Below are 25,491 nucleotides of genomic sequence, written 5' to 3' on the forward strand. Positions count from 1 at the left end.
ACACTAACGCGTATCTAGCGCTTCCTTATTGGCAGAAGCGGCGGCGGCTGTCAGCGGGTTTGACAGCCGATGCTTAATTTTACCAGCGTTGGTTGTGGAACCTGACAGCCACAGGTTTGGAAAACGGATGGCAAAACTGAGCTGCCTGCCTTTGCGCAGGCATTAATTTCTGAGAGTAAAATGTGCGGCTTCGCTGCACATTTTACTTTCTGTATCACGTGGGACTAACTAATAGACTCATCAACATGCATTTGCATGTGCTATTAGTTTCGGGGAGGTTGGACGCGTGTTTTCCACACGTTATTACCCCTTACTGCATAAGGGGTAATAATAGCGTATGGAAAACGCGCGTCCAAACAGGGGCTAACGGTGCGCTCGGCCTGAGCGCACCGTACTGAATCGGCCTGTGTTAATGCATATCCAGCGTTGCTCTCTGCATCAACAGCAGAACAGTTACCAGCAACTTGGTGATCGGTGAAACAGATAAGTGTGGGAGCTTGCTGGGCAGACTGGATGGGCCGTTTGGTCTTTTTCTGCCGTCATTTCTGTTTGAAACAGGGTACTGGACTTGATGGACCCTTGGTCTGACCCAGTTTGGCATATCTTACGTTGGTATCTCAAGCACAGGCAATCCTGAAAGGCTATGCCATTACAACTCAGACTTCTGGCTGTCGGCAGTCAACCTGTAATTACTAATGTCACTGCAGAATACCAGAATAAGGCCCTTATTTTGAAATTAAAAAATAAAATATTTGTTTTTCAAAGCTTCGGCACACCCGGCTTCAAATTTGTAACGCTCACAAAACTGCAAAAAAAAACCCCTCCAGTTTTGAGCACACGACAACCCCGTGATTGCTTCCCATAAAAAACTACAGCAAAAGCTCCTTTCTAGGCTCCTACACCCCCCCAATATTTTAATTCCCTACAACCTCAACTCCCGGCTCCACTCACCTCCAGCACGCCCACGGCCAATGCGGCGCGGCAATAGACGTCATACGTTACCTGCCCCGCCCCGCCCCGCCCGGAAGTGGTCGGTGGGATTGTCTAGCACAGCAACGGTCACCTCTCGCTGGTGCGTTGGAGGCCGGAAATATTGGGTTGCGGCAAAGGAAGAGGTTTCGTTTTGCCTTGCAGCTTGTGTTTCGGTTTCCAGTTGCGGATTAGCATTGATGGTTGCGGCTTTTTACATACCAAGCCGTCCCAGGTCGCCGAAAACAAACTGACCCATGTCTCTTATTTTCTTGATCCTGGGTCTCGCTGGAAGTGAAGGCGACACGGAGCTGGGGTATCTGCTCGACTCCGCAGAGCTTTTGGGACCATGGAGAACTCAGCTGTGATTGTACTGAAAAGGGCGGTGGAACTGGATCACAGCTCCCGGTTTCAGGAGTCTTTGGTCTGTTATCAGGAAGGAATAGATCTACTGCTGCAGGTGCTGAAAGGTAAATGACACCAGTCGCAGTAAAAGAAATAACGAGGGGCCCCGACTTCGACTCTTCACAGAGTTTGACTTATAGCATTAACTGGAGAGTGTATTTTGAGATTGAGTTTGCAAAATGAGGCATCGTATGATGGGAATGATTTGATTTGTGAATTAAACCGGGGATCCTTTGTATGACAATATGCAGCACTGCTAATGAGCCAGTCTCCTTTTTTTTTTTTTCCAGAATAATTTTTATTAAAAGAGGTATCTGTACATATAGAATACACAACAATCTTATAAACATTCACACAAAAATAACTCCATGAACAATGAGTACACAGGGACTGCACAGAATTTATTTGCAAGCCAATAACATCTTGCCCCTTTATACTAATAATCGCCGTGATTACCTTCCCAAGGGTTACATAAAGCCTGCGACCCCCACCCCCCTTCCTCTCTGTTTTCGTCTTTTTCTTACCTACACATTCTTCCACCCTAAACATACTACACTCGAACACCCATTCATTCAAGCTTGTACTCCTACCTAAAATCTCCCCTGAATCACCACCCCACCTTCCCTATCACTCCCTGCTTTTCTGCGTCTAGAATAGAAATAATCCAGGAGACTCTTTAAGCACACTACAGACATAACATGAGAAAAGAGTATGTTGGGGAGATACCCGTTCCGGAGAAGGTTTTCATGAGTAATGATTCAGATTGACTGAACCAAATCACGGTGAACCTAGAAGATGTGGTAGGGCTGATTGATAAACTGAAGAGTAGTAAATCACCTGGACTGGATGGTATACACCCCAGGTTCTGAAGGAACTAAAAAATGAAATTTCAGATCTATTAGGTTACAAATTTTTACTATCATTAAAATCATCCATTGTACCTGAAGACTGGAGGATAGCTAACGTAACCCCAATATTTAAAACGGGGCTCCAGGGGCAATCCGGGAAACTACAGACCAGTTAGCCTGACTTCAGTGCCAGGAAAAATAGTGGAAAGTGTTCTAAACATCAAAATCACAGAACATATAGAAAGACATGGTTTAATGGAACAGTCAGCATGGCTTTACCCAGGGCAAGTCTTGCCTCACAAAGCTGCTTCACTTTTTTGAAGGAGTTAATAAACATGCGGATAAAGGTGAATCAGTAAATGTAGTGTACTTGGATTTTCAGAAGGCTGATAAAGTTCCTCATGAGAGGCTTCTTGGAAAAGTAAAAAGTCATAGTCTAGGTGGCGATGTCCTTTCGTGGATTACAAACTGGCTAAAAGACAGGAAACAGAAAGTAGGATTAAATGAACAATTTTCTCAGAGGAAGGGAGTGGGCAGTGGAGTGCCTCAGGCATCTGTATTGGGACCCTTACTTTTCAATATATTTATAAATGATCTGGAAAGAAATATGACGAGTGAGGTAATCAAATTTGCAGATGATACAAAATTGTTCAGAGTAGTTAAATCACAAGCAGATTGTGATAAATTGCAGGAAGACCTTGTGACTTACCCTTCCTGCCAGGATTTTCATCTTCTTCCTGCCGGCTGGGTGCTGGAAACCCACCAACAGGTCAACTTCTGGCCCATCACACTGCAGGGCTTTTTCTTGTTTTTAAGACTCAAGACTTGGTTGTTCAACCAAGCTTTCCCATAACAGCTTCCTGTGGAACTTCTCGGCCAATGATTACCCACCTGAGAGCTATTTAGATCATCTATAGAACTCACTTAATCTATGGCAGTCGAAGACATAACCTAGTCTTATAATTAGCAACTGTTTATTTAACTTAGGCCTCCCCTTATAATTAGCAACTGTTTATTTAACCTACATTAGGCACTGTATCTTTTACTTATACCTATATTAGGCAATGTATCTTTACTGGTTAACCCCATATTTACTTATCCAAGTTATATCGACCTGTTCTTTGTAAGACATTTACTTGTCAATGTTATTGTTCTGTTAAAATGTAAACCGAATTGATCAGTAATTCTGTTATTGGAAAGTCGGTATATAAAAATGCTAAATAAATAAATAAATAAGTGGAAACGGGAAAGGTAGGTAAGGTGGTGAGGGAACGGGTGTGCCTGAGAGGGGAGAATAGGGAAGGGACTGAATGGGGGGAGGGAGAGGGTGTGTAACTAAGAGGGACGGGAGTGAGTAGGGGGAGGGAGAGTGACTGAGAAGGAAGGGAGTGAATGGGAAGGAAAGAGCCTGCCTGAGAGGAAAGGGAGTGAGTTGGGAAGGAGTGAGAGTGACTAAGAGGGAAAGGAGTGAGGGGTGAATGACAGAAGGAAAGAGAGTGAGGGGATTGAGTGGGAAGGGAAGTGACTGAGGTGGAGGGAAGGGGTGAATGTAGGTAAGGGGGAGGGAGGAAGTGGAATTTAAAAATGAGAAGGTAGAAGGATTCACGAGTGTGTGTGTGTGTGTTTGAAGTATTTAATTGATTTTTGAGAAATTTATGATTTTTTTTATCCTTTTCCTCCTTTATTGTATGTTCTACTCTTCATCTGTTTAGAAATATTCTTTTTATTAGTATGGTGTACTCATTGTTATGATTGATTTATATGTCTTGATTTTATTATGAGGAATGGAGATATTTCTGGTTTTGCATTATTGCACTACATGAGTCTGGCTTTTAGTGGTTTTTGACGTGCCTTTTTATTATTTGGTGAGAGTCTGTCTGTGTTCTGCCTTTGTGACTGAGGTGAGGTAATCTGCTAGCCAGGAAAATGCTTTGTATGTCTTGGATTGAAGGTCTTGCTGATTTTGTTAAAGGCTGGAATCCATGATTGAAGGGGCTTCCAAGGTGCTAAAAATGATTGTGTGTAAGCCTGCTTTATTCTGAAATGTCTCTCAAATGTTAATCTCACCCTCCTGTACCCAACAATTTTTTATATGTCAATTTTTTTGTTTTAAATAAAAAATAATAATATGGAATGGAAAAAGGTAAGTTTCATACATATGAATGCATGCCTCCTCGGCCTTGCTTCAATTTTGTAGTGTAATCATAAGCTTACCAACCTTCCAATCCTTTTGTTATTTATGTTTCTTCTTTATTTAAATCAATGTGTAAATAAATAATGAAATTATTCTCTATATAACGCCAGTACTGGCTTTTAGTTTACTTGCTTTGTATAAAATATTTATAATCAAAACGCCATTAATGTGGACCTTTGTGAGGTAAGATTTTATACTAGGAAAATGTCCATGGTGAACGCCATGATAATAAAGTATGGAAAACGTATCACTTATCTCCCAACACAGCTGTGTTTCGAAAAAGTATCCTTTCTTCCTCAGGGGAGTTTGTATCCTTTTAATGGAACGCGCTCTCAAGGTCCGCCAATTCTGCAGACTCTTCTCCTGGCCCAAATTTGAATATCTCCTGCCTCAAAATGGCAAACGCTAATTCAATGGCGTGCTGGTATCCTCGACATTATCCTTGTGCTAACTAGCACTGATCCATGGCTTTAATTATTCCTTTCTCTCAGGCTTAATAAGCTCTGAATGATGGTATCCTCGGCTTTATCCTTGTGCTAACTAGCACTGATCCATGGCTTTTCTCTCAGGCTTGATCAGCTCTGAATGGCGGCGTTTTTTTTGCTTCTCAGTTTGCTATTTTGTAAAGAACTACGGATCACAATCCCGCCAATGGTAGGAGGAACGTCTTGATTGTTACGTTACTCAGGTGTTTAGAAATCAGCTGTGAGCGACGTATTACTTGTTACGTAGCTCACAGTGGGAGGGATACCGATGTGTCTAAAGATCAGCTGGGGACAGCATCTTACGTCTTACGTCATCAGTAAGGAATCTTTATTCAAAACATGCTGTAATGCATGTATACCAGCAGGGAATCCGGCTCGTTTAGTCTAATTGTGTCAAATCAATGTTGTCCACTCTATTTCTTCGTTCAATCCATGTGGAACCACCGTTTTTAACCTGAAAATCCAATGTTGTTCCTTATAATTTAAACTTTTCTTCTGATCACCTCCTCGTTCATTATCGTCTATTTTGTCCAAAATCGTCCATCTTAGTTGGTGAAACTGATGGTCCTTGCTGACACAATGGTCAACTATTGGAGCCTCCATTGTTTTGGTGTTGAGTTTTGATTTATGCTCTGTCAACCTCGTTCGTATTGGCCTAGATGTTCTGCCCACATAGTTTTTTGGACATGGGCATTGTATAAGGTAAATCACATTTTTGGATGTGCAATCAGTGTTTCTTTTCCTTTTAACGAGGTATCCTGTTACAGAATCTATCCATTCTCCGCCCTCTATGGTCGTGCTGCACATGTTGCATCTTTGACATGCTCTGTGCTGTCCCCCATAATGTTCATCAATTTTCGTTATATCTGCATGAACAACTTTATCTCTGATATTAGACCCTCTTGTAGTGGCTATGAGAGGGAATTCTTCAAATTCTTCATGAATTGCTAGTATAGGCCAGTGTCTCCGAATGGAGGCTATGACCGATGCCGACGCCGTGCTTTGTGGTATGATACAAGTTAATCTGTTGTGTTCTTTTTTGTTCTGATACTGTAACAATAAATCGCGATCCGAAAATTTGGCTCTTTTGTAAGCCTTATTGATGACTTTCTTAGGGTAACCCCTATCTTTAAACTTATTTTTCAGAAATTCCGCCTGCCTTTCGAATTCTTCCGAAGTGGAACATATTCTCTTGTATCTAAAAAATTGGCTAACCGGTAATCCCTGTTTAAGGGTTAATGCATGATGACTATGATATTTCAACAACGTGTTCCTTTCTGTTTGTTTATGATATACCGTCGTTTCAAGCTTGTATCCCTTCTTATGTATTTCCACGTCCAAGTAAGCTATTTCCGTCTGGTTGCTTTCCGCTGTGAACTGTAAATTAACATCAAGTGTGTTAATCCACTTTAAAAATTCTTTCAATTCATTTTGGGACGACGACCAAATCAGAAAGACGTCGTCTATGTACCGGCGCCAATATTTAATGTTAATCCACCACTGGGAGGGATAAATGTATTTTTCCTCAAATTGTGCGACGTAAATATTAGCCACGGAAGGGGCTAATGAAGATCCCATGGCTATGCCATGGGATTGATGATAATATTTATCACCAAATCTGAAATAATTGTTGGTAAGCACTACTTCTAGAAGGTCATGCAGAAAATGTGCAGGTATCCGGTGTATCCCTCTATCTTTGATTAATCGTTGCATCACTGTTTCTATTGCTTGTTGTTGAGGAATTTGCATATACAGTGATTGTATATCCATCGTGATTAGCCAACTCTCTTCACCTATCAACCGGATATCTGCTATTTCTCTCAAAAATTGTATGGTGTCTTTTAAATACGATTTGGCACTGACCACTAAGGGCTGTAATATTTTATCTAGAAAGATTGCTGGAGGTTCTAACACTGTGTCTCGAAGTGAGACTATGGGTCTTATAGGAGGGGGCATGATATTTTTATGCACTTTAGGTACTGAATAAATAAGAGGTACCTTTGGATGTTTATTTTGGAGAAATTTTTTCTCTTTAGTGGTCAAAAAAGGGACTTCCTCTATGAGATCACGTAAATTCCCTACCAATTGTTTGGTGGGATCTTCTTCTAACACTTTATAATATTTGCTATCTTCCAAATGTTGTAACATGGTGATTTGATATACATCAGAGTCTTGTACCACTATCGCTCCTCCCTTGTCCGCCGGTTTTATGACCAGTTGTTGTTCTTTTGACAAGTGTTGGAGTGCTGTCCTTTGATTTTTTGTAAGGTTGTGGTATCTCGGAGTCTCCTTATTTTCTATGATCTCCAAATCTTTCAATACCATGTGTTTAAATGTTGTTATATGTGGATCCACTGGCCCCTGCGGTACCCAACTCGATTTTGGACGCACGATTGAAATATCAGTGGAATCTGTCGAATTCTCTTGGGAACTAAAAAATAACTTAATCTGTAATTTCCTTATGAAACGATGTATCCAGATGCGTGTATTAAAAGGTTCGTGGAAGTGAGTAGGGACGAACGATAGTCCGTTCTCTAACACTTGTATTTGGTCTGTTGTCAATGATTTTTTAGATAAATTAATTATGGCAGATGACTTTTCCCTGCCGTTTGATTTTTGTAATGTTGTTGTCTTGTAACTCGTCCCTGTTTGTTGGGATTGTCGTTTTTTGTTGTTTGTTTTTTCTGATTTCTGTTGCCTAAAAAATCTTTCGACTGTACTCTCCCTGTATCTGTTGTTTTTTGCACTCTACTACTGGTGTTAATTATTTCTTGTCTCTCTTCGTCAATATCCACTTCTTCCGAACTTCCTGAACTTTCACCCGATGAAAAGTTAAATCTTACTTTCCGTTGTTGTATATCCTGTCTATTTTTCCAATTATATACTCGATTGTTAGAATAGTCTGCCTGATCCCGTTTAAATTTTGTTATTTTTGCTGCTTTGATGTCTGCTCGAAATTGTTCCAATGCTGTCTTATGTTCTTCTAATTTATTTTCAAAGTCAGTAAGTTTATTTACTGATTCTAATATTTCTTGAATTTGAATTTGTACCTCTTCCGTGTCTAATATCAGAGATAAAGTTGTTCATGCAGATATAACGAAAATTGATGAACATTATGGGGGACAGCACAGAGCATGTCAAAGATGCAACATGTGCAGCACGACCATAGAGGGCGGAGAATGGATAGATTCTGTAACAGGATACCTCGTTAAAAGGAAAAGAAACACTGATTGCACATCCAAAAATGTGATTTACCTTATACAATGCCCATGTCCAAAAAACTATGTGGGCAGAACATCTAGGCCAATACGAACGAGGTTGACAGAGCATAAATCAAAACTCAACACCAAAACAATGGAGGCTCCAATAGTTGACCATTGTGTCAGCAAGGACCATCAGTTTCACCAACTAAGATGGACGATTTTGGACAAAATAGACGATAATGAACGAGGAGGTGATCAGAAGAAAAGTTTAAATTATAAGGAACAACATTGGATTTTCAGGTTAAAAACGGTGGTTCCACATGGATTGAACGAAGAAATAGAGTGGACAACATTGATTTGACACAATTAGACTAAACGAGCCGGATTCCCTGCTGGTATACATGCATTACAGCATGTTTTGAATAAAGATTCCTTACTGATGACGTAAGACGTAAGATGCTGTCCCCAGCTGATCTTTAGACACATCGGTATCCCTCCCACTGTGAGCTACGTAACAAGTAATACGTCGCTCACAGCTGATTTCTAAACACCTGAGTAACGTAACAATCAAGACGTTCCTCCTACCATTGGCGGGATTGTGATCCGTAGTTCTTTACAAAATAGCAAACTGAGAAGCAAAAAAACGCCGCCATTCAGAGCTGATCAAGCCTGAGAGAAAAGCCATGGATCAGTGCTAGTTAGCACAAGGATAAAGCCGAGGATACCATCATTCAGAGCTTATTAAGCCTGAGAGAAAGGAATAATTAAAGCCATGGATCAGTGCTAGTTAGCACAAGGATAATGTCGAGGATACCAGCACGCCATTGAATTAGCGTTTGCCATTTTGAGGCAGGAGATATTCAAATTTGGGCCAGGAGAAGAGTCTGCAGAATTGGCGGACCTTGAGAGCGCGTTCCATTAAAAGGATACAAACTCCCCTGAGGAAGAAAGGATACTTTTTCGAAACACAGCTGTGTTGGGAGATAAGTGATACGTTTTCCATACTTTATTATCATGGCGTTCACCATGGACATTTTCCTAATATAAAATCTTACCTCACAAAGGTCCACATTAATGGCGTTTTGATTATAAATATTTTATACAAAGCAAGTAAACTAAAAGCCAGTACTGGCGTTATATAGAGAATAATTTCATTATTTATTTACACATTGATTTAAATAAAGAAGAAACATAAATAACAAAAGGATTGGAAGGTTGGTAAGCTTATGATTACACTACAAAATTGAAGCAAGGCCGAGGAGGCATGCATTCATATGTATGAAACTTACCTTTTTCCATTCCATATTATTATTTTTTATTTAAAACAAAAAAATTGACATATAAAAAATTATTGGGTACAGGAGGGTGAGATTAACATTTGAGATACATATATATTTGCTAGGTCTCACTTTTAGCGGAGATTGGGAACGTTTATTATTCTGAAATGTCTACAGCAAGTGGTTTGGTTGTCATGTTGAGGAGCTCCAAGGGGGACCACCCCCTCCACCTGCCCACCTGGCCCTCGTTGCGGTCGATAACTTGTAATATGGTCCCAGCACAAAAAAGTTTGCCCACTCCTTGTGTAACCTGCTTCCACGGGACCAATTAATTTAGCCCTTGACAACCCTGGTGAATGCCTCGCAAAAAATGAAGAGAGAACTCTACTGGTGGCTGGACCCGTACATTTTAGATGAGGGAGCCTCGCCTCTATTTGCTTCCCCATCAAGTCCCGTTAGCAACAAATATGTCCACCAAGAGATGGGACGCAAACACAGATACCTTCTAAACTCAGGGAACCTGGTTGTCAGCGGAATCAACCTGTTAGAGCTTCAAGTAATAAAACATACCTTGAAAACTTTCTCGTGTTTCCTCCTGTGGAAAGAGAATTCTTATTCAAATTGATCATCAAATAGCCATGTTTTACATCAAGCAAGGAAGCACAGGATCATAGAATCTCTGTCAGGAAGCCATAAGGATTTGGGAGTGGGCCTTTGACTACCAAGCAGTCCTGCAAGCAACATTCCTTCCGGGGATTTCCAACACATTAGTGGATCACCTCAGCCTGGTGTTTCATCTCACTAGTGGTCTCCCAGTAAGTCAGTAGCCGACAGGTTCTTTGACCTTTGGGGACATCTGTTGATTGGCTTCTTCACATTGGAAGAAAACAGAAAAGTGGAAAGATTTTCACTCAGTTCTTCCAAGCAGACTCATAGCCACTCTGGATGCTTTTCTGCTCACTTGGAATGCAGATCTTATATACGCTTATCCACCGCTTCCACTAATAGCCAGGGCAGACCGGAAAATGCTCAAAGACTGGGTTCACTTGATACTTATTGTACCAGCATGGCTCAGATAACTGTGGTTCTCTTATCTTGTGTAGTTGTCTTCAGCCCCATAATTCCTCTGGGGGCTGATCCTAACTTATTGACTCAAGAAGAGAGCCATTTTTATCATCTGAACCTCCTCTCTCTTAAATTGACATCATGGATACTGAGTGCTCCCTGATCGCTTCCCTATCCCTGCCCAAAGAAGTTGAAAATGTATTGCCAGGAAGTCTTCAACCAGAAGGGATTACATCTTTAAATAGAAACAGTTTTCATCTTGGACCTGGGAGCAGCTTCAGTACTTATTCTCTCTTTTTCCTCCTTTGGACTCAGTAACTCTTCAATCAAGATGCATCTTAGTACCATAGTGGCCTACCATATTCAAGTGGAAGGAGAACCAATATCCACTCATTCTTTAGTGTCAAAGTTTATGAGAGGCTTATGGAATACAAAAACTCCAGTAGCCAAACCACCAGTACCATGGGACCTTAATGTGGTATTGGCACAGTTCATGAAGCCATCCTTCGAACCTTTTGAGTTGGCTTCTTTGAAGTTTCTCACATGGAACGCGCTATTTCATGTTGTGATTACATCAGCTAGGAGAGTCAGCGAGCTTCAGGCATTGGTACATTACTCTCCATATATGCAGTTCTTTTACAATAGGGTGGTGCTCAGTTCCCACCCTAAGGGCTGTCAGCCTTTCATATGAATCAAGCTATGGTATTACCCACATTCTTTCCAAAGCCACACACACACAAAGGGGAAAAAAGCCCTTCTTTCAGTAAACTGTAAGGAGCCTTGGCTTACTACTGAAAGAGAACTCTGCCACATCTTCAGGTCTTGAAACTATTATTTCTTACGATCCTAACCATTTATTTATTTACAAGTTTTTATATACCGTTATTCGGTGGGTTCCATCATAACGGAACACACTTTGTCTGACTGGCTAGCAGACTGTATTGCATATTGTTATGCGCTCTCTGGCTTCCAGATTACATACTTCGTTAAGGCTCCTCAAGTGAGAGCCATGGCTGCATTAGTGGCTCATCTATAAGCCGTATCTATTGAAGGGCATCTGTAAAACTGAAACTTGATAGTCTGTTCCCACCTTCATGTCCCATTACTGTCTGGACAATCTGTTAAGAAGTGACAGTAAATTTGGACAAACAGTTTTATGCATCCTGTTTGCCCAGTAGTCCACTCTCCATGGTGGGGGTCTGGGTTGCTTTATTCAGTAAGTGCGCCGCTGCAATCCTCTGCTCAGGACTTCTCATGAGTCATGGCTAATTCAGTCAAGCAAGTTTTCTTACCAAAAATTGTGCTCTGCGTACACAGCAGTATGAATTAGTCATGCTTTATAATTGCCCACCTCTCTGGAGAGTTGACTACCTAGCTAGGAAGTAGCTCTAAAATTGACTGAGGGGCTCACGAGGCAGCACCGCATGGGAGCTCCTGTACTTGTTCAGTAGAGCAAAAACTGTATGAGGTAAGAGAGAACGGGCCGGTCAGCACCGTTGTTTGATGTCAGCCATGTGTCATGGCTTATTCATCCTGCTGTCTATGGAGAACATAGTTTACTGTAAGCAAACTTGCTTTTTTTTTTTTTTTACCACTTTGCAAACTGTTATCTGGTTTAGGCATACCTTTTTATATATACGCCGACGATGTACAGATTCTTGATTATGCTATTAATCAAGTTGACTTAGGGAATGGCCTCTGCTATTACTGGCATCAGTAGCATGGGATCTTCTTGGTGTTTGGGTATTTGCCAGGTTCTTGTGGCTTGGTTTGGCCTCTGTTGGAAACAGGAGGCTGGGCTTGATGGACCCTTGGTCTGATCCAGCATGGCAATTTCTTATGTTCTTCCCATTAATGGATCCATTGAAAGCACACTAAAACTTTGGGAAATATATTTGTCTTCAATCCAACAATTGTTTGTGCATATGAGACTAGCATTAAATAATCAAGAAACTGAAATAGTGTATTTAAGCAATAGACTTGAGCCTAATGTAATTACCTCTTATAAAATAGGCTTCTCTGATTTGAGGTTGGGTGAGTCTGCATGGGGTTTAGGGGTGATTATGGATTATGAACTTAATATGAAAGCAAACATAAGTAATATGATCAGAGATGGATTATTAAGCTCCATTTTTTAAAAAGACTGAAACCTTTTTCTATTTTAATGATTTTAGAACCGTTTTACAAGTTCTGTTTTCCAAGATGGATTACGGTAATGCCCTTCTTTTTGGTCTTCCAGATAATACTCGGAGACTATTGTAATTAATACAGAATGCTCCTGCCAGAGTTTTAACTGGTGCTAAAAAATATGATCATATTACACCTGTATTGAAAGAGTTACACTGGTTACCGATAAAATATAGGATTGAATACAAAGTTCTCTGCTTAATATACAAATCAATTAATAATATGAGTACAGAATGGTTAAATGCTTCGTTACGGTTTCATATAGCACAGCGAAATTTACGATCAGCAAATAAGGGTTTGTTAGCAAGTCCGTCAGTTAAGTCTGCTCACTTGACTAAATTCAGTGAGAGAGCAATATCCCTAGCTGGGCCTAAGTTATGGAATTCCCTTCCCATTGATTTAAGATTACAATCGAGTTATCAGACATTCAAAAAAGACCTAAAGACATGGTTATTTACACAGGCTTTCGGAGATGAGGCTATTTGAGGGCTTCATATTTTATCAAGAGCTGAGCTACTGATGTACTGAGAGGCTGGTGTTTTAATGATGTTTATTGATTTTTAAGATTATTATTTTATGTTTATTATAATTTTATTTCACTGTATATGATTTTAGTTTTTAAACTAGGAATGATTTTACCTGTGCTATAGTTGTTTGTTTTATGGATTTTGGTTTATTTATTTGACATTGTGAAACGTTTTGATTAATAACAGAATATCGATATTCAAAATAATATAGATCGATATACAAAATTTTATATGTGTGTGTGTGTGTGTGTGTATATATATATATATATATATATATATATATATATATATATATATATATATATGAATGATATGCAGGGCTTCTGGGGCATGGAGGGGAGAAGGGGTTAGCATAAGATGCAATTATTTTGTTTACCATAGTTGATCAATAGCTTTATACTGAAATTTTTTCCATGTCCCAAATTTGACTGATGCAACCATCCGAGTTCTCATATATGGGAATCGCAGTGCTCTCCTTCCTAAACTTAGTTAAGCTGTATATTATATTGTTTTCCAGGTACAAAAGATGAAACAAAGAAAGGACATTACAGACAAAAAATCAACGACTACATGGACAGAGCAGAACACATTAAAAGACATCTTGAGCAAGAGAAAGAAGGTATGAAGTTGTATTGTATGGTTCTTAAAAGTGCTTATATAGAACATGAGACTCTGAGGTTCAATTTATCAAAATTTGTGTTGGCTGAAAGATGTTGCAACCCAGTTTGCACCAGTGCAACCAGTACACTAATTTATTAGCGTTCATTTCAGTGTGGCAGAACTACCACTGGCTCAAGCTTTTATGCACATCAAGTTATCCAAATCAAGGGCTTGGATTGCCTTGCACTCACTATCGCAGTCCTTCCATGTTTGCTGCCCTCTTGATACGGATGCTAATCAGTACATCAAAGGAGGTCCAGTTACATCTCACGCAAAAGAAACAAATTCGTAGTAATACAATTATAACTGAGATGTCCCTTTTTGAAATTTTTATGTTTGATTCCTTGTCCTCTAGGTGCTTGACTGCTTTCAAGGCAGAAAGTGTACCACAAATCCCTAATACTGGGTTCTTTCACTTAAGAAGGCAACTTTTGAAGCGTATTCATGAGGTCAGCTGTTGACGAGATTATTTGCCCTGATGGCATGCTAATTCCTTTTTGTATGAGCTTTTACACATTTCAAAGGCAATTACAAATCCTAAATGTTATGAATGGGGTGTGTCTGATGGTCTGAGAAGCAGCACTGCATACTGCCATGCAGAGATCCTTGGTTCAGTTCCTGAGCCACTTCTTTGATCCTTATGCCAGTGCTCACAGGAACTAGGTGGGAACCTCAGATGTTACCCAATATGTACATGCTGCTTGGTTTGCACACTTTGCTAGAGAGGCACTGTTGCTCTGTTTGTTGTTGAGGGTGGTGGAGGGGGAAAGGAAGAATCCTGACTGTTATGCAAAATGTCCCATGATATTTTAGCTTCTGAGCTCCCTATTCCTATTAAAAATGGCACTGATTACGGATGAAGTGGGTTAAGTTGAAAGTCCTGGGATCAGAAAAAGCTAAGCAACCAAAAGAATTGGGAAACTGGCAAGAATATAATGTTTTTTCACGTAGATAAGCAGCATGAATTAGCCGTGCTGTATGGGGTACATCCTCTGTGCCCCTAGGTGGCGGAGCTCTCAAAGTCTAGTAAAGACATTTAGCTAGGTACACCCGCCCTCCTCTATAGAGACAGGATTACCTCAGGTACCCTCAGTGTGCACGGAGCTCTCTCTTCTCTTCACAAAAATATAAATAAATACATTAAATAAATCAAAGAGATAAATTTCTTATATAATTGATAGGATCGACAGATCTACAAAATAAAAATAAAAAGAAGAAAATCTCCTGAAGACCTGCCCTCGAGAGATCTTTTTTACAGATCTCTGGGCACCCCCTTCCCCCACCGGCAGATTCAATGCCTTCTCTTACCTCCTCGGTGAAATTCCGGATCAATACCGACTGCAACTGGGGAAAGGGCACCTCTGTTCAGTGGATTGTTTTTGCCGGCGCTAAGATCTCCATCGCGGCCATTATAAAAAAAAAAAAAAGAAGACAAATACATTTGGGGAAAATCCCCTGTCCTTCGGAGACTTCCCCCATCGGACCTTAGCAGCCCCTCGAACTGCTTACCTCCTCGGTAGCCTCCCAGTTTGACTGGCCTGGCACAGAGTTGAGCTTCCGTGCACCTGAGGCAGTAGCAGCGGCGACGCGCCGGCACATTGACGCACTGTCACATACGCCAGTTCATCACTACAAGGCCGCGTGTGCCGGGCCCGCCGACGCACGGCCGCGTCCGCTGGGCCCGCCGACACATTGAAGCGCGCCGGCCCATCAATGCCAGAGCATCAGAAAACAGGCAGGGCTACCGAAGCATCGACGTGCACTCAGAGCTGCCGGGCGCATCGACGTATGGACAAGGCTTCCGCAACATTGGCGCGGACGTGTCATGGACGTGCAACTGCCGACACATGAGCGCGGACGCGTCCACGTATACTTCTACACATGTGCATTCACCAAACGCCACAGTATCCTACAGCGCACCAACGTGTCCTTGACCCCAACAACCCGTGCCATCCGCAGCCACATCGAGCACTCCGTTGGCATGCTGATGTGTACGCTAAAAAAAAAAAAATTCACAGAGCCCCGAAGCGACAGCCACGGAGGACTCAAAAAAAAAAAAAAAAAAAAAAGCCTGATGGCGAAAGCCCAGAATGGGCATACCTACAAAAAAAAAATAAAAAGGGGGGGGGGTTTACCACCCCCTAACGTGTACCGTGACCAACATAGCTCCTACCCGAAAGCTGGCTTACAACGACTCGATGCGTTCCGGGTCACTTTCTACACAGTCCTGTGCAAAATCAGGTGACACATGGCCCGTCGGAGACTCAACTCACGCATGTATCCGCAGCTTGCAACCGTGCTCATAGGCTACAACACCAGTGGTAAGCCTTCATAGACGGGTTTTAGAATAGACTTCAAATATAGAATGACAAACTCTCTTTTCCACAGAGCTTCAAGGGGATTACATTCAGCAACTGTGGTATTTCCCTATCCCCCAGCGGGCTTACAATCTTAAGTTTGTACCTGCGCCACTGCAGGATAAAGTGACTTGCCAAAGATCACAAGCAGCAATTATTCCACTAATCCGTAGTAATTAGTCGGCAATGCAAACGGATCATAAGTACAGAATCCATTCCAACATACAGGATGGCTTCGCAATACGTCATTTCATATCCGCTGCTCAATACCCACATTCAAACCATTAGTTTTATACAACAATATCCCGGTACTCTACAAGACTCGGCTAACGCCTGTTTACCTCCTCAATACCTTCTCATTGAGGGACGGTCGAGGTACTGTATTGGCGATCCATTTACGAAGGATTAAAGTCCCTTCTACAACTTCAGCGAATGCCTATGCATCCAGATGTCTTACAGCGTTGCACGCTACCGCCATCTGACATAATGTTCATGTCAAGTGGGCAGATTTACCATGTCATCCAGTAAATTGCTTCGGACATCAATCCACCATGCTGCGAAGATATTCAAAGAGCAAAATGCATGGGTCCTCTCCTAGCATTCCTCAAGGTCCATCCACATTCTGAGGTCAATTTCAGGCCCCCTACCGAGGGTTGGCCTTTACCACACTTAAGACATACCTTATTATATGCCGCCGTCTTCTCAACCATCGAGACAGAAGGCTTATCAGCGTCTGGCACCATGCCAGCATCCTGGACAACCTGGCCAGCCGAAACATAAAACGGACTTTCAATCTGCAAAACCCAATCAGGGTTTTAGCCATCAATACGACACCGTTATTTCCTGGAGGAACGGTTGTCCTGTTACCTTCCACCGTGAAAACAGTTTACAAATGGTCTTCTCGATCATACACAACTTGCCTACTTGAAATCCTAATAAAGATTTGTTCCCATTATTTCCTTGTTCCCAAGAACTGGGGACCTTTGTATCTCGACATACACCTCCACAAGGAGAAATTAAAATACCTTCTATCAGGTCCATACTTTCCTCTTCACTCCAAAGATTAGATGAGCTAATTCACCTTACAAGATGCATAAGCTCATATTCTGATCTACACAGTTCCGCCTGTTCCTCTGTTTTCCATGCAGACGATCCTCACTTCCAAGACCAGTTCTTCCATTCGACATGACCTCTGGCCCAAGCTTTGCACCATATGCATCGCACGGCGGGGTCGTATCTTTTTCTTCCCTACCTAACCGATGGGCTCCTACTAACATTCAGTCAACCACTACAAAGAGATAATCTTTACAGACGTTTCTTGCCTAGATAGTCTAGGCCGCCAGATTGACTACAATCAACTGGAATTGGAGCCCACTCACTCTTACACTTCAAATATTCCTGCATCGACACGATTCCAGTCAAATTTCCTACATCACCCGAGAGCAATAGCTCTCCCCACACTGTCTACCATTCTACTTCACAAGACCGTGGCAACACCTCGCCACGTCCTACCTGGATTGACACATATGGTTTACGTATACGTTGCCTTCAGTGGAGTCTCAAATACTATCAGTATGGAAAGACAACTCCACCTGGTGACTATTCCCGTAAACAATATCTATGGGCTAATCTCTGCACTAATACCCACCGGGAATTACATCCCCCGAAGGGAATTTATCTGAAAGACTTATGGACACAAGGTCTATGGGCTTCGTACAAACGTACACTGCACAAACACCGTCTGGTTTCTAGAAAGCAATCAATGCCCTTCGACACTTCAAAGATTCCCTACACGTGAACATAGCCATGATTCACATAATACAACCAAACTACAATGTCTTTTATATAAACATAACGGAGGTTTGAGTTCAGGAAACCTCTGCAAACCAGCAGTTCCAATACTAGAGTGGGATAAACAAGGATCCATTTCACTGCAAACAATTTCTCTTCCCAAAAATTTACAATTCCAGAGAGGCAAACTCAAGTGAAAAAAAAAAAATTCCCCTCGCTACTGGACAGTGAATCTGAAGTAGCTCATAAGACAGAGCCTCTCTACAGTCGATATCTTTCTAGCACACAACGGGCCACTGCTTTTTATACCGACATTCATGGGTACATCATGCCGGTTTACAAAATAACTGAAAGGAGGAAAATACAAAAAACCAGGGTGAGGGGAGGGGAGCAGCTGGGAAGAGAGAAGGAGCGAGCGAAGAGAGGGAAAAACAGGAAAAAAGAGATAGTATAGGAACAGTGCCTGATGGGAGAGAACAACTCATGAACATAATATGTAACATTGCAAATTATACACTCATAAAGGCACTGTATGCCTATTTGAACCGAGCCACTCCGACTCGCGCTAATGCTTGTATCATCGATTGGTCACAAGCTCCACTCTCTGCATTCCCTTCAATATCACTCCTATCTCACATATCCAAAGAAACAAAGCGAACTGTTGGGATCTGTTTCTCACCCCGCTCGCATGGCCAATGAAACCAGGCTACCGTTACCTACTACATTTCCATCTGCAGCAAAAATTCCCTGGTCGCCAGCGTCTACCTAGGACAAGACAATCACTGCAGCATCTTCATCACTCCTCCCTACTCCTCAGGGTGTAGGAATTCACCAAACTCGATGGATACCGTTTTTAATGTTTCTCCTACCCTTCGGGATGTCTTCTCCTCAGGAAGACTATTCACTGGCCTAAGTTACCAGAGAAAGTAGTTCCGCTGTGCTTCCTGGTATTCATCACCGGGTATCGACCCATTCACCTGCTGCCTACCCATTTCGCTCGTATCTCCATCGACTTATTAGTAATGACCTTGCTCCTTCCTCACTACGTTCTACCTTAGGAGCCATACCACCTTCTCACATTCATCTAGATGGAGAATGCATTAATTCCAGATTCATGAGGGAGGTATTCTACACACCTCTACCTCTGCATAAGCCTCCGGTACAGTGAGCCATTACTTCAGTTTCAAACAGCTCACAATGTCTCCCTTTGAACCTTTGGACACTTGTCACCTTCAGTACCAAAAGGAAGGTGTTTTTTCCTGATTGCTTAACTTATGCAAGAGGACCAAGTAGCTTCTCGACATTAGTTAACTAACTTTCTTATTTCAATTTCACCATGACAGGATGATCTTGTGCACTCACCCTTAATGTCCGATAATGACAAATGACAGTTTCCACATTAGCCAAGACATCACCTTACCACGGGCTTCTTAACCCTCATGCAAATGACTATGCAAGACTGTTACACATCTTAACTGGTAAATATGCACTGGAATACCACAAGCAGCGCACTTCTTTACCCAATCGATCATCACTACTACATATTTTTTCACTCCAAACGTACAAGTTCGTCCACTAACGAAAAACACTTTATCCACAGGGATATTCGTCTCTATCCAGTTTGTTATAAGGCAAAGTCGCAAGCACGATCTGCGACCCAAGGACACATCAGGTGCATGCAACGGCAGCCTCAATTGCCTATCTCCATCACGTACCTCTTGGGCATATGTCAAGCGCAGACGTTGTCATCGCTACACACTCCACATCCCGCTTGTGTTTAGACACACAAACGGGGATGATGCCCTATTGCGACAGATTATCCTACAGAAGAACACTGTTTCCACGCAAATATAACCTTCATGGGAACTGTCCGCCCCTTTTTTATCGATTTGAGCAAAAAAAAAAAAAAAAATTAAACTACATAGCACTTCACAGATATTCATTGCTCAATATGTCAGCTGGGGACTCCCATACAGCATGGCTAATTCATGCTGTTTATCTACGTGAAAAGAGCAAGTTTGCTTACCGTAAACTGTGTTTTCCGTAGATAGATGAATTAGCCATGCTGACCCGCCCGCCTCCCCGGACAGTTCTTGCACACATACCTTGCTTTGACTGAGGGAGCCTGAGGTAATCCTGTTTCTATAGGGGAGAGAGGGAGTACCTAATTTAAAGTCTTTACTAGACTTTGAGAGCTCCGCCACCTAGGGGCACGGAGGACGTACACCATACAGCATGGCTAATTCATCTGCTATCTATGGAAAACACCGTTTACGGTAAACAAACTTGCTCTTACAGTAGTTTATTAAAATACTATTTTTTAAATCTTTTTTCAGATGGGAAATATCACAATCAAATTAAAATTGCAGATAATGCAACTGGTTTTAGCTACGAGAACCTTTTTAAACCATACCTGAATGAGACTTTAACTGAAGTATGGGTAGAGGACCCATACATAAGACAAGTACATCAGGCAAGTGAAGTCTTAAGTGATATATGGCTAACTTTTTTAAACTGAATGGATTGATTTTTAAAGCTTTGCATGCATTACTTTTTTTATTTGTTTTACAATGACATCTGATAAGTGATGACATATAATATTAATTTTACAGTTGTACAACTTTTTGCGCTTCTGTGAAATGCTTCTTAAGGGACCTTGTAAAGTGAAGGCAATCCACTTACTAACCACCAAGGATGAAGTAAGTATTGATATGTTTCTGTATTCTGTGTGCATTACACTCCATAAGTCTCTGCAAAATCATTCAGTATACTGACCGCTAGATTGGAGAGGAGAGGAAAATGCACTATAGAAAACTTTTTTTTTTCTTCTTCTTCTCATGACCATTAATAGGAAAATGGGAAAAACCAGCAGATCAGTGCTCTAGAAGAGATTAAGCAGTCTCTGAAGAATTATGGAATAAATTTGGAAATTTCATTCTCTTCTTCAATACATGATAGAGAAATCAGGTAGGTAATGCAGTGATTTAGTCAACAAAAACTGAATTATGAAATTTGCACAAAGCTCGCGTAAATCCGCCCGGATTTATGCGAGCAGGGCCTTGCGCGCCTATTTTCCATAGGCCTGCCAGCGCGCGCAGAGCCCCGGGACTCGCGTAAGTCCCGGGGTTTTTTGTCGGGGGCGTTTTGGGGGCGGGACGCGGTGTGTCGGGGGCGGGCCCGGGGGCGTGGTTTTGGCCCGGGGCGGTCCGGGGGGTGTGGCCGCGCCCTCCGGAACCGCCCCCGGGTTGCGTCTCGGTGCGCCAGCGGCCCGCTGGCGCGCGTGGATTTACGTCTCCCTCTGGGAGGCGTAAATCCGTGGACAAAGGTAGGGGGGGGGTTTAGATAGGGCCGGGGGGGTGGGTTAGGTAGAGGAGGGGAAGGTGAGGGGAGGGCGAAAGAGAGTTCCCTCTGAGGCCGCTCCGATTTCGGAGCGGCCTCGGAGGGAACGGAGGCAGGCTGCGTGGCTCGGCGCGCGCCGGCTGCCCAAAATTGGCGGCCTTGCGCGTGCCGATCCAGGATTTTATAAGATACGCGCGACTACGCGCGTATCTTATAAAATCCAGCGTACTTTTGTTGGCGTCTGGTGCGCCGGTTTTTTAAAATCTACCCCTATCTGATTTGTGAGATAAATTAGCAGCATGCTAGTTAGAGAATAGGTGGCCTAGTGCAAGGATTCTCAGCAAGGGACACAAACAGGTTTTCATGTGGTTCAAGAGCAAGGCTAATTTGTATAATGTGGTTACCTTGAAAACCTAACCTGTTTGCAACCCTCAAAATCCCTCAAAAAAATATGAAAATCCCACAAACCATCCTAATGTGTGAGGGCCAGTAAGCACGACGGATCCCTTCCACCACCCTTCCCTGCCTGAACCAAAAGAAACCCTTCCAGGGTTAGGCAAATCATCTCTACTACCACATGGCAACAGAGACTTCTCTATGGGCCCAGAGATATCTTAATCCATAAATATAGACACGCACAGACACACCCACCCACCCCCCTCTATGATACTGGCAGGAAGGATCTGTATTCCTGCCTATTGGCAAAATTGAGTGGGCCCACAAAGACCTGTATTCATGGCTTAGGTGGAGGTGAATGTGAAGACCAGGGCCTAGGGGAATGATTGTTTTGATCATGGGGGAAAGAGCTTGTAATTATCAGTTGGGTGCTGGGTGGAAGGGTTGACAGAGCCTGGACTCTATGTTAAATATACTGTGCTGGCATTGCGAGCACACTAACCTTCAAACCCTAACCGAAGGTGGTGCTACATTTACCAAGGATTAATGACTAATAGGGATATACATTTGTTTATAACCAAACTGCAAAATGTAATAAATGAAGCTGTTGTCAGGTATTTTCATAGGAACAAACAGATATTTTTTTGATATTTTCATATTCATTGCATTAAAAAAAAAAAAAAAAAGCTTCCTGCAGGAGCAGGACCTGGCATTGGGGGCCAGGAGCTGGGCAGTGGGGTCCCGCATTGGGGTCGGGCATTTGAGCCCAGTGTCAGGGTAAGGACCAGGGGCTGGACGTTGGGGCCCTGTGTCAGAGTTGGGGCCTGGCGTGGGGGTTGGGGCTTGGTCAGGCCTTGGCATCAGGGCTGGGCCTCGTTGCTGGGACCGGGTCTTGGGGTTGAGTCTATGTGCCGGACTTAAGCTGTGTTTTGGTCTGGGAAGGTCCAGCTATGGCTGCCAGAGGTCTGATTTTTTTTTTTTTTTTTTTAAAAGATGTTGGGTGTCTTGTTTCAGGGTTTTATAAATAGTTTAATTTCTTTTCAGTTTGACAAACTAACTGAAACAAAAAAAAAAAATTAAATGAACCAAATCTAGATGAAAAAAAACTACCTTGAAAACAAAAATCAAACTGAACCAAACATGTGGGAACTGAATATTCTTAGTGACTAATGAGCTGCTTATCATTCTGACTGCCTATTGTGCATGACCCTGCATGGAAATTTGAAGCCTGCATGTTCATGCCCAGTATAGCATGGTTTTTCACTCTTGCTAAATCCTTATTGGTTAGCTTGTTCTCTGCTAAGTGATAGCATCTTTTAGTGACTTGCCCCCTGTGTATCTAAGCAAACTGGAATGTTGTGCTGATTTGTGTCAGAATCTATATCAGTGATTCTCACTTGTGGCCTTGAAAAGTAGACTAGATGACCAGAATTAAGAACCACTGGCCTATGCAGTTCTCTTATATATTTGAAATGTATCTATAGCTTGGTTAATTAAAGAGCAAACTTAGGGGGAGGGTATTGTTGAGTAGGGGGCATAGTGTTAACCAAGGGTGACATTCCAAAAATATGAGAAAAAAAACAAGAAAATATTATTTTTGGAACAAATAAATATTACTTAAGAACTAATAGATGTAAGAAACAGGAAAATTAATATTTTGAGAAATCTAGGTACTACTATTATGTTAAATCAAATAGCATTGCATTCATATTTTAAATATACTCTACTGAGCAAAATAGGAGTGAGCAGTAATGTATTTTAATCCATTGTGTATGGAATTTTTAGATTTTTATCTTTGAATATTTTGGGGTGCATATTTTTATTTTAAATGTGTTTATGTATAACAAATGTTGAGGCTGTTGTAATATATCTCAATAGGTTCAACAGTGGTTGGGTGATTAAGATTGGAAGAGGCCTTGATTACTTTAAAAAAACTCAGGTAGGTCTGTTTTGGTCTTTGAATACTTTCGCAACAAACTGACATGTTATTTACTGTAAAACTTCTATTTCCTTTTAGGGTCGATTTTCTCTTGGATATTGTGACTTTGACTTGAGACCGTGCCATGAAACAACAGTAGATATCTTTCATAATAAACACACAAGGAAGACGTAACAGAATATATTTCTGCTTAGTCAACAGTGTGGCTTAGTGCAACTATTAAAACATTAAATTATGGAAAATAATTGCCATTCATTTGTTAATGTAGAATTTGCTGATGTAAATAATTTTTTAAAATAATTTTTATACTCTTAAGACTATAGGTATCGTTTTTATTTGCAATGGATTAAATTCCTAATTGAAACTAAATTGGATACAGGCCCTATAAAGTTTGGAGGAATCTGAAATTTTACAAATAAGTTGTTAAAAACATTTTTTCCAGCAATCAAATGTGAGAAGTTTAAGGGATTATTGTTGTTTGTTGGTTTTCCTTTTAAAAATTGCTATTTGGGACACAATGTTATTATTTATATCTGGAAATGCAAAATGAAGCAATACAACACCGTGTATCATTTATTTTGTACAAATCCAATCACATTTGACTCTGAACTTACATTACTGTTGTGGCAAAATGGAATTTTGTATGCCTCTTGGAATTCCCTTTTATGCTGCTGGGACTTTTATCTTCCCCACTGAGGACCCCCTCCCTCTACCCGGGCTTAAGTTTTTTTTCCTTGCAAATGTTAACCTGATTTATGCAAGATTCTGCAATCCCTAACAGCCTGGAGGCTTCACTTTGTGTCAGCCAGGATTGAAGGGATTAAACCTGCTGAATTAACTCAAATGGAGACAGTTTCCTACAAAAGCTGTAACATTGTAATGTTGTATGATGGTGTTTGTTATGCAGTGTTATCCAGGAAGCCACTGCTCTGACCTAGCATTGATCCTATAGAACAGCCCATAGAGCAATGTTCATCAAAATAAGACTCCCAGAGGAAGGGCTGGGGCACCAGTGACAGCTTCCATGGGGTCTCTAGGGTGGGGGGAGGTGAATTTCCCTGCACATTCTTCACAATTGAAGGCCTCTCCATTCCCTGCAAAACTGGAGAGGAGCAGGAGAAGGCAGGGGCCCTCAGTGGTGAGAAGAGCCCTGCCCCTGCTCCAGCTCCAGCTCCTGCCTGGCCCACCAGTTAGCTATAGTGGACAAGGAGAGGCAGATGTGGCAGAAAAGAGGACTGCCCCTGGCTTAGCCTGACCCTGCAGGAGAAGGAGAGGCAGGCTGCTGTGTTGTGAAGACTGAGCCCTGTACCCACTTCCTCAACCTGGCCCACAGCGCACTGAGAACCAGAGGAGCAGGAGCAGACAGGGCCTGATGACCATGGAAATTGGAAGGCCTCCATCCTCCTTTCAATGCCAGAGAAGCAGGAGAAATGGCATTACCAGTAGCAAGAAGACCAGGGCAGTGGGGGAGAAGGAAGAGTATCACACAAGGAAGAGTGGAGACACAGAGCTTCAGGCTGAGTACACTGTTTTGGTGTCTTAGCTGCTTGGAAGGGAGCCAGAAGCAGTGTGTAATTTGAGAGGGGCCAAGGGAACAGGGCTAGGAACTGTGGCTGCATTTGGAGTGGTAATGGAACAGGTACAGCATGGCAGCAGGATTGGAAGCTATGCTTTATTTTAAAGTTTAGTTCTACTGTTCTTTGCACCCCTTGTTTGTATGTAAACCAGCATGATGTGACTTGTTCATGAATGCCGGTATATAAAAAACCTAAATAAATAAAATAAAGGGACAGAGAAGGTAGCGATGGCCAATGGGAGGTTGTGTGGGGGACAATCCTGGCCAGCTGCA

The 25,491-nt window shown here is 42.0% G+C and overlaps 2 protein-coding genes across 2 annotated transcripts in view; one reads left to right on the top strand and one right to left on the bottom strand.

Moving 5' to 3' along the window:
* MRPL30 (mitochondrial ribosomal protein L30) overlaps positions 1 to 1,074 on the bottom strand; it is a 17,700-nt gene extending 16,626 nt beyond the window's left edge. The window contains exon 1 of the mRNA XM_029604776.1: positions 952 to 1,074. The gene's annotated coding sequence lies outside the window, so the exon portion shown is untranslated. The remainder of the gene's footprint in view (positions 1 to 951) is intronic.
* Positions 1,038 to 24,216, top strand: MITD1 (microtubule interacting and trafficking domain containing 1). Its single transcript, XM_029604775.1, has 7 exons — positions 1,038 to 1,439; positions 13,678 to 13,779; positions 20,305 to 20,441; positions 20,581 to 20,667; positions 20,820 to 20,935; positions 23,582 to 23,642; positions 23,721 to 24,216. Exons 1-7 carry the CDS (start codon positions 1,319 to 1,321, stop codon positions 23,814 to 23,816), a joined length of 720 nt encoding a protein of 239 aa, XP_029460635.1. The 5' UTR covers positions 1,038 to 1,318; the 3' UTR covers positions 23,817 to 24,216.
* The last annotated feature ends 1,275 nt before the right edge of the window (positions 24,217 to 25,491 follow it).

Source organism: Rhinatrema bivittatum, chromosome 5, assembly GCF_901001135.1.
Source record: "Rhinatrema bivittatum chromosome 5, aRhiBiv1.1, whole genome shotgun sequence".
NCBI classification, from domain to species: Eukaryota; Metazoa; Chordata; class Amphibia; order Gymnophiona; family Rhinatrematidae; genus Rhinatrema; species Rhinatrema bivittatum.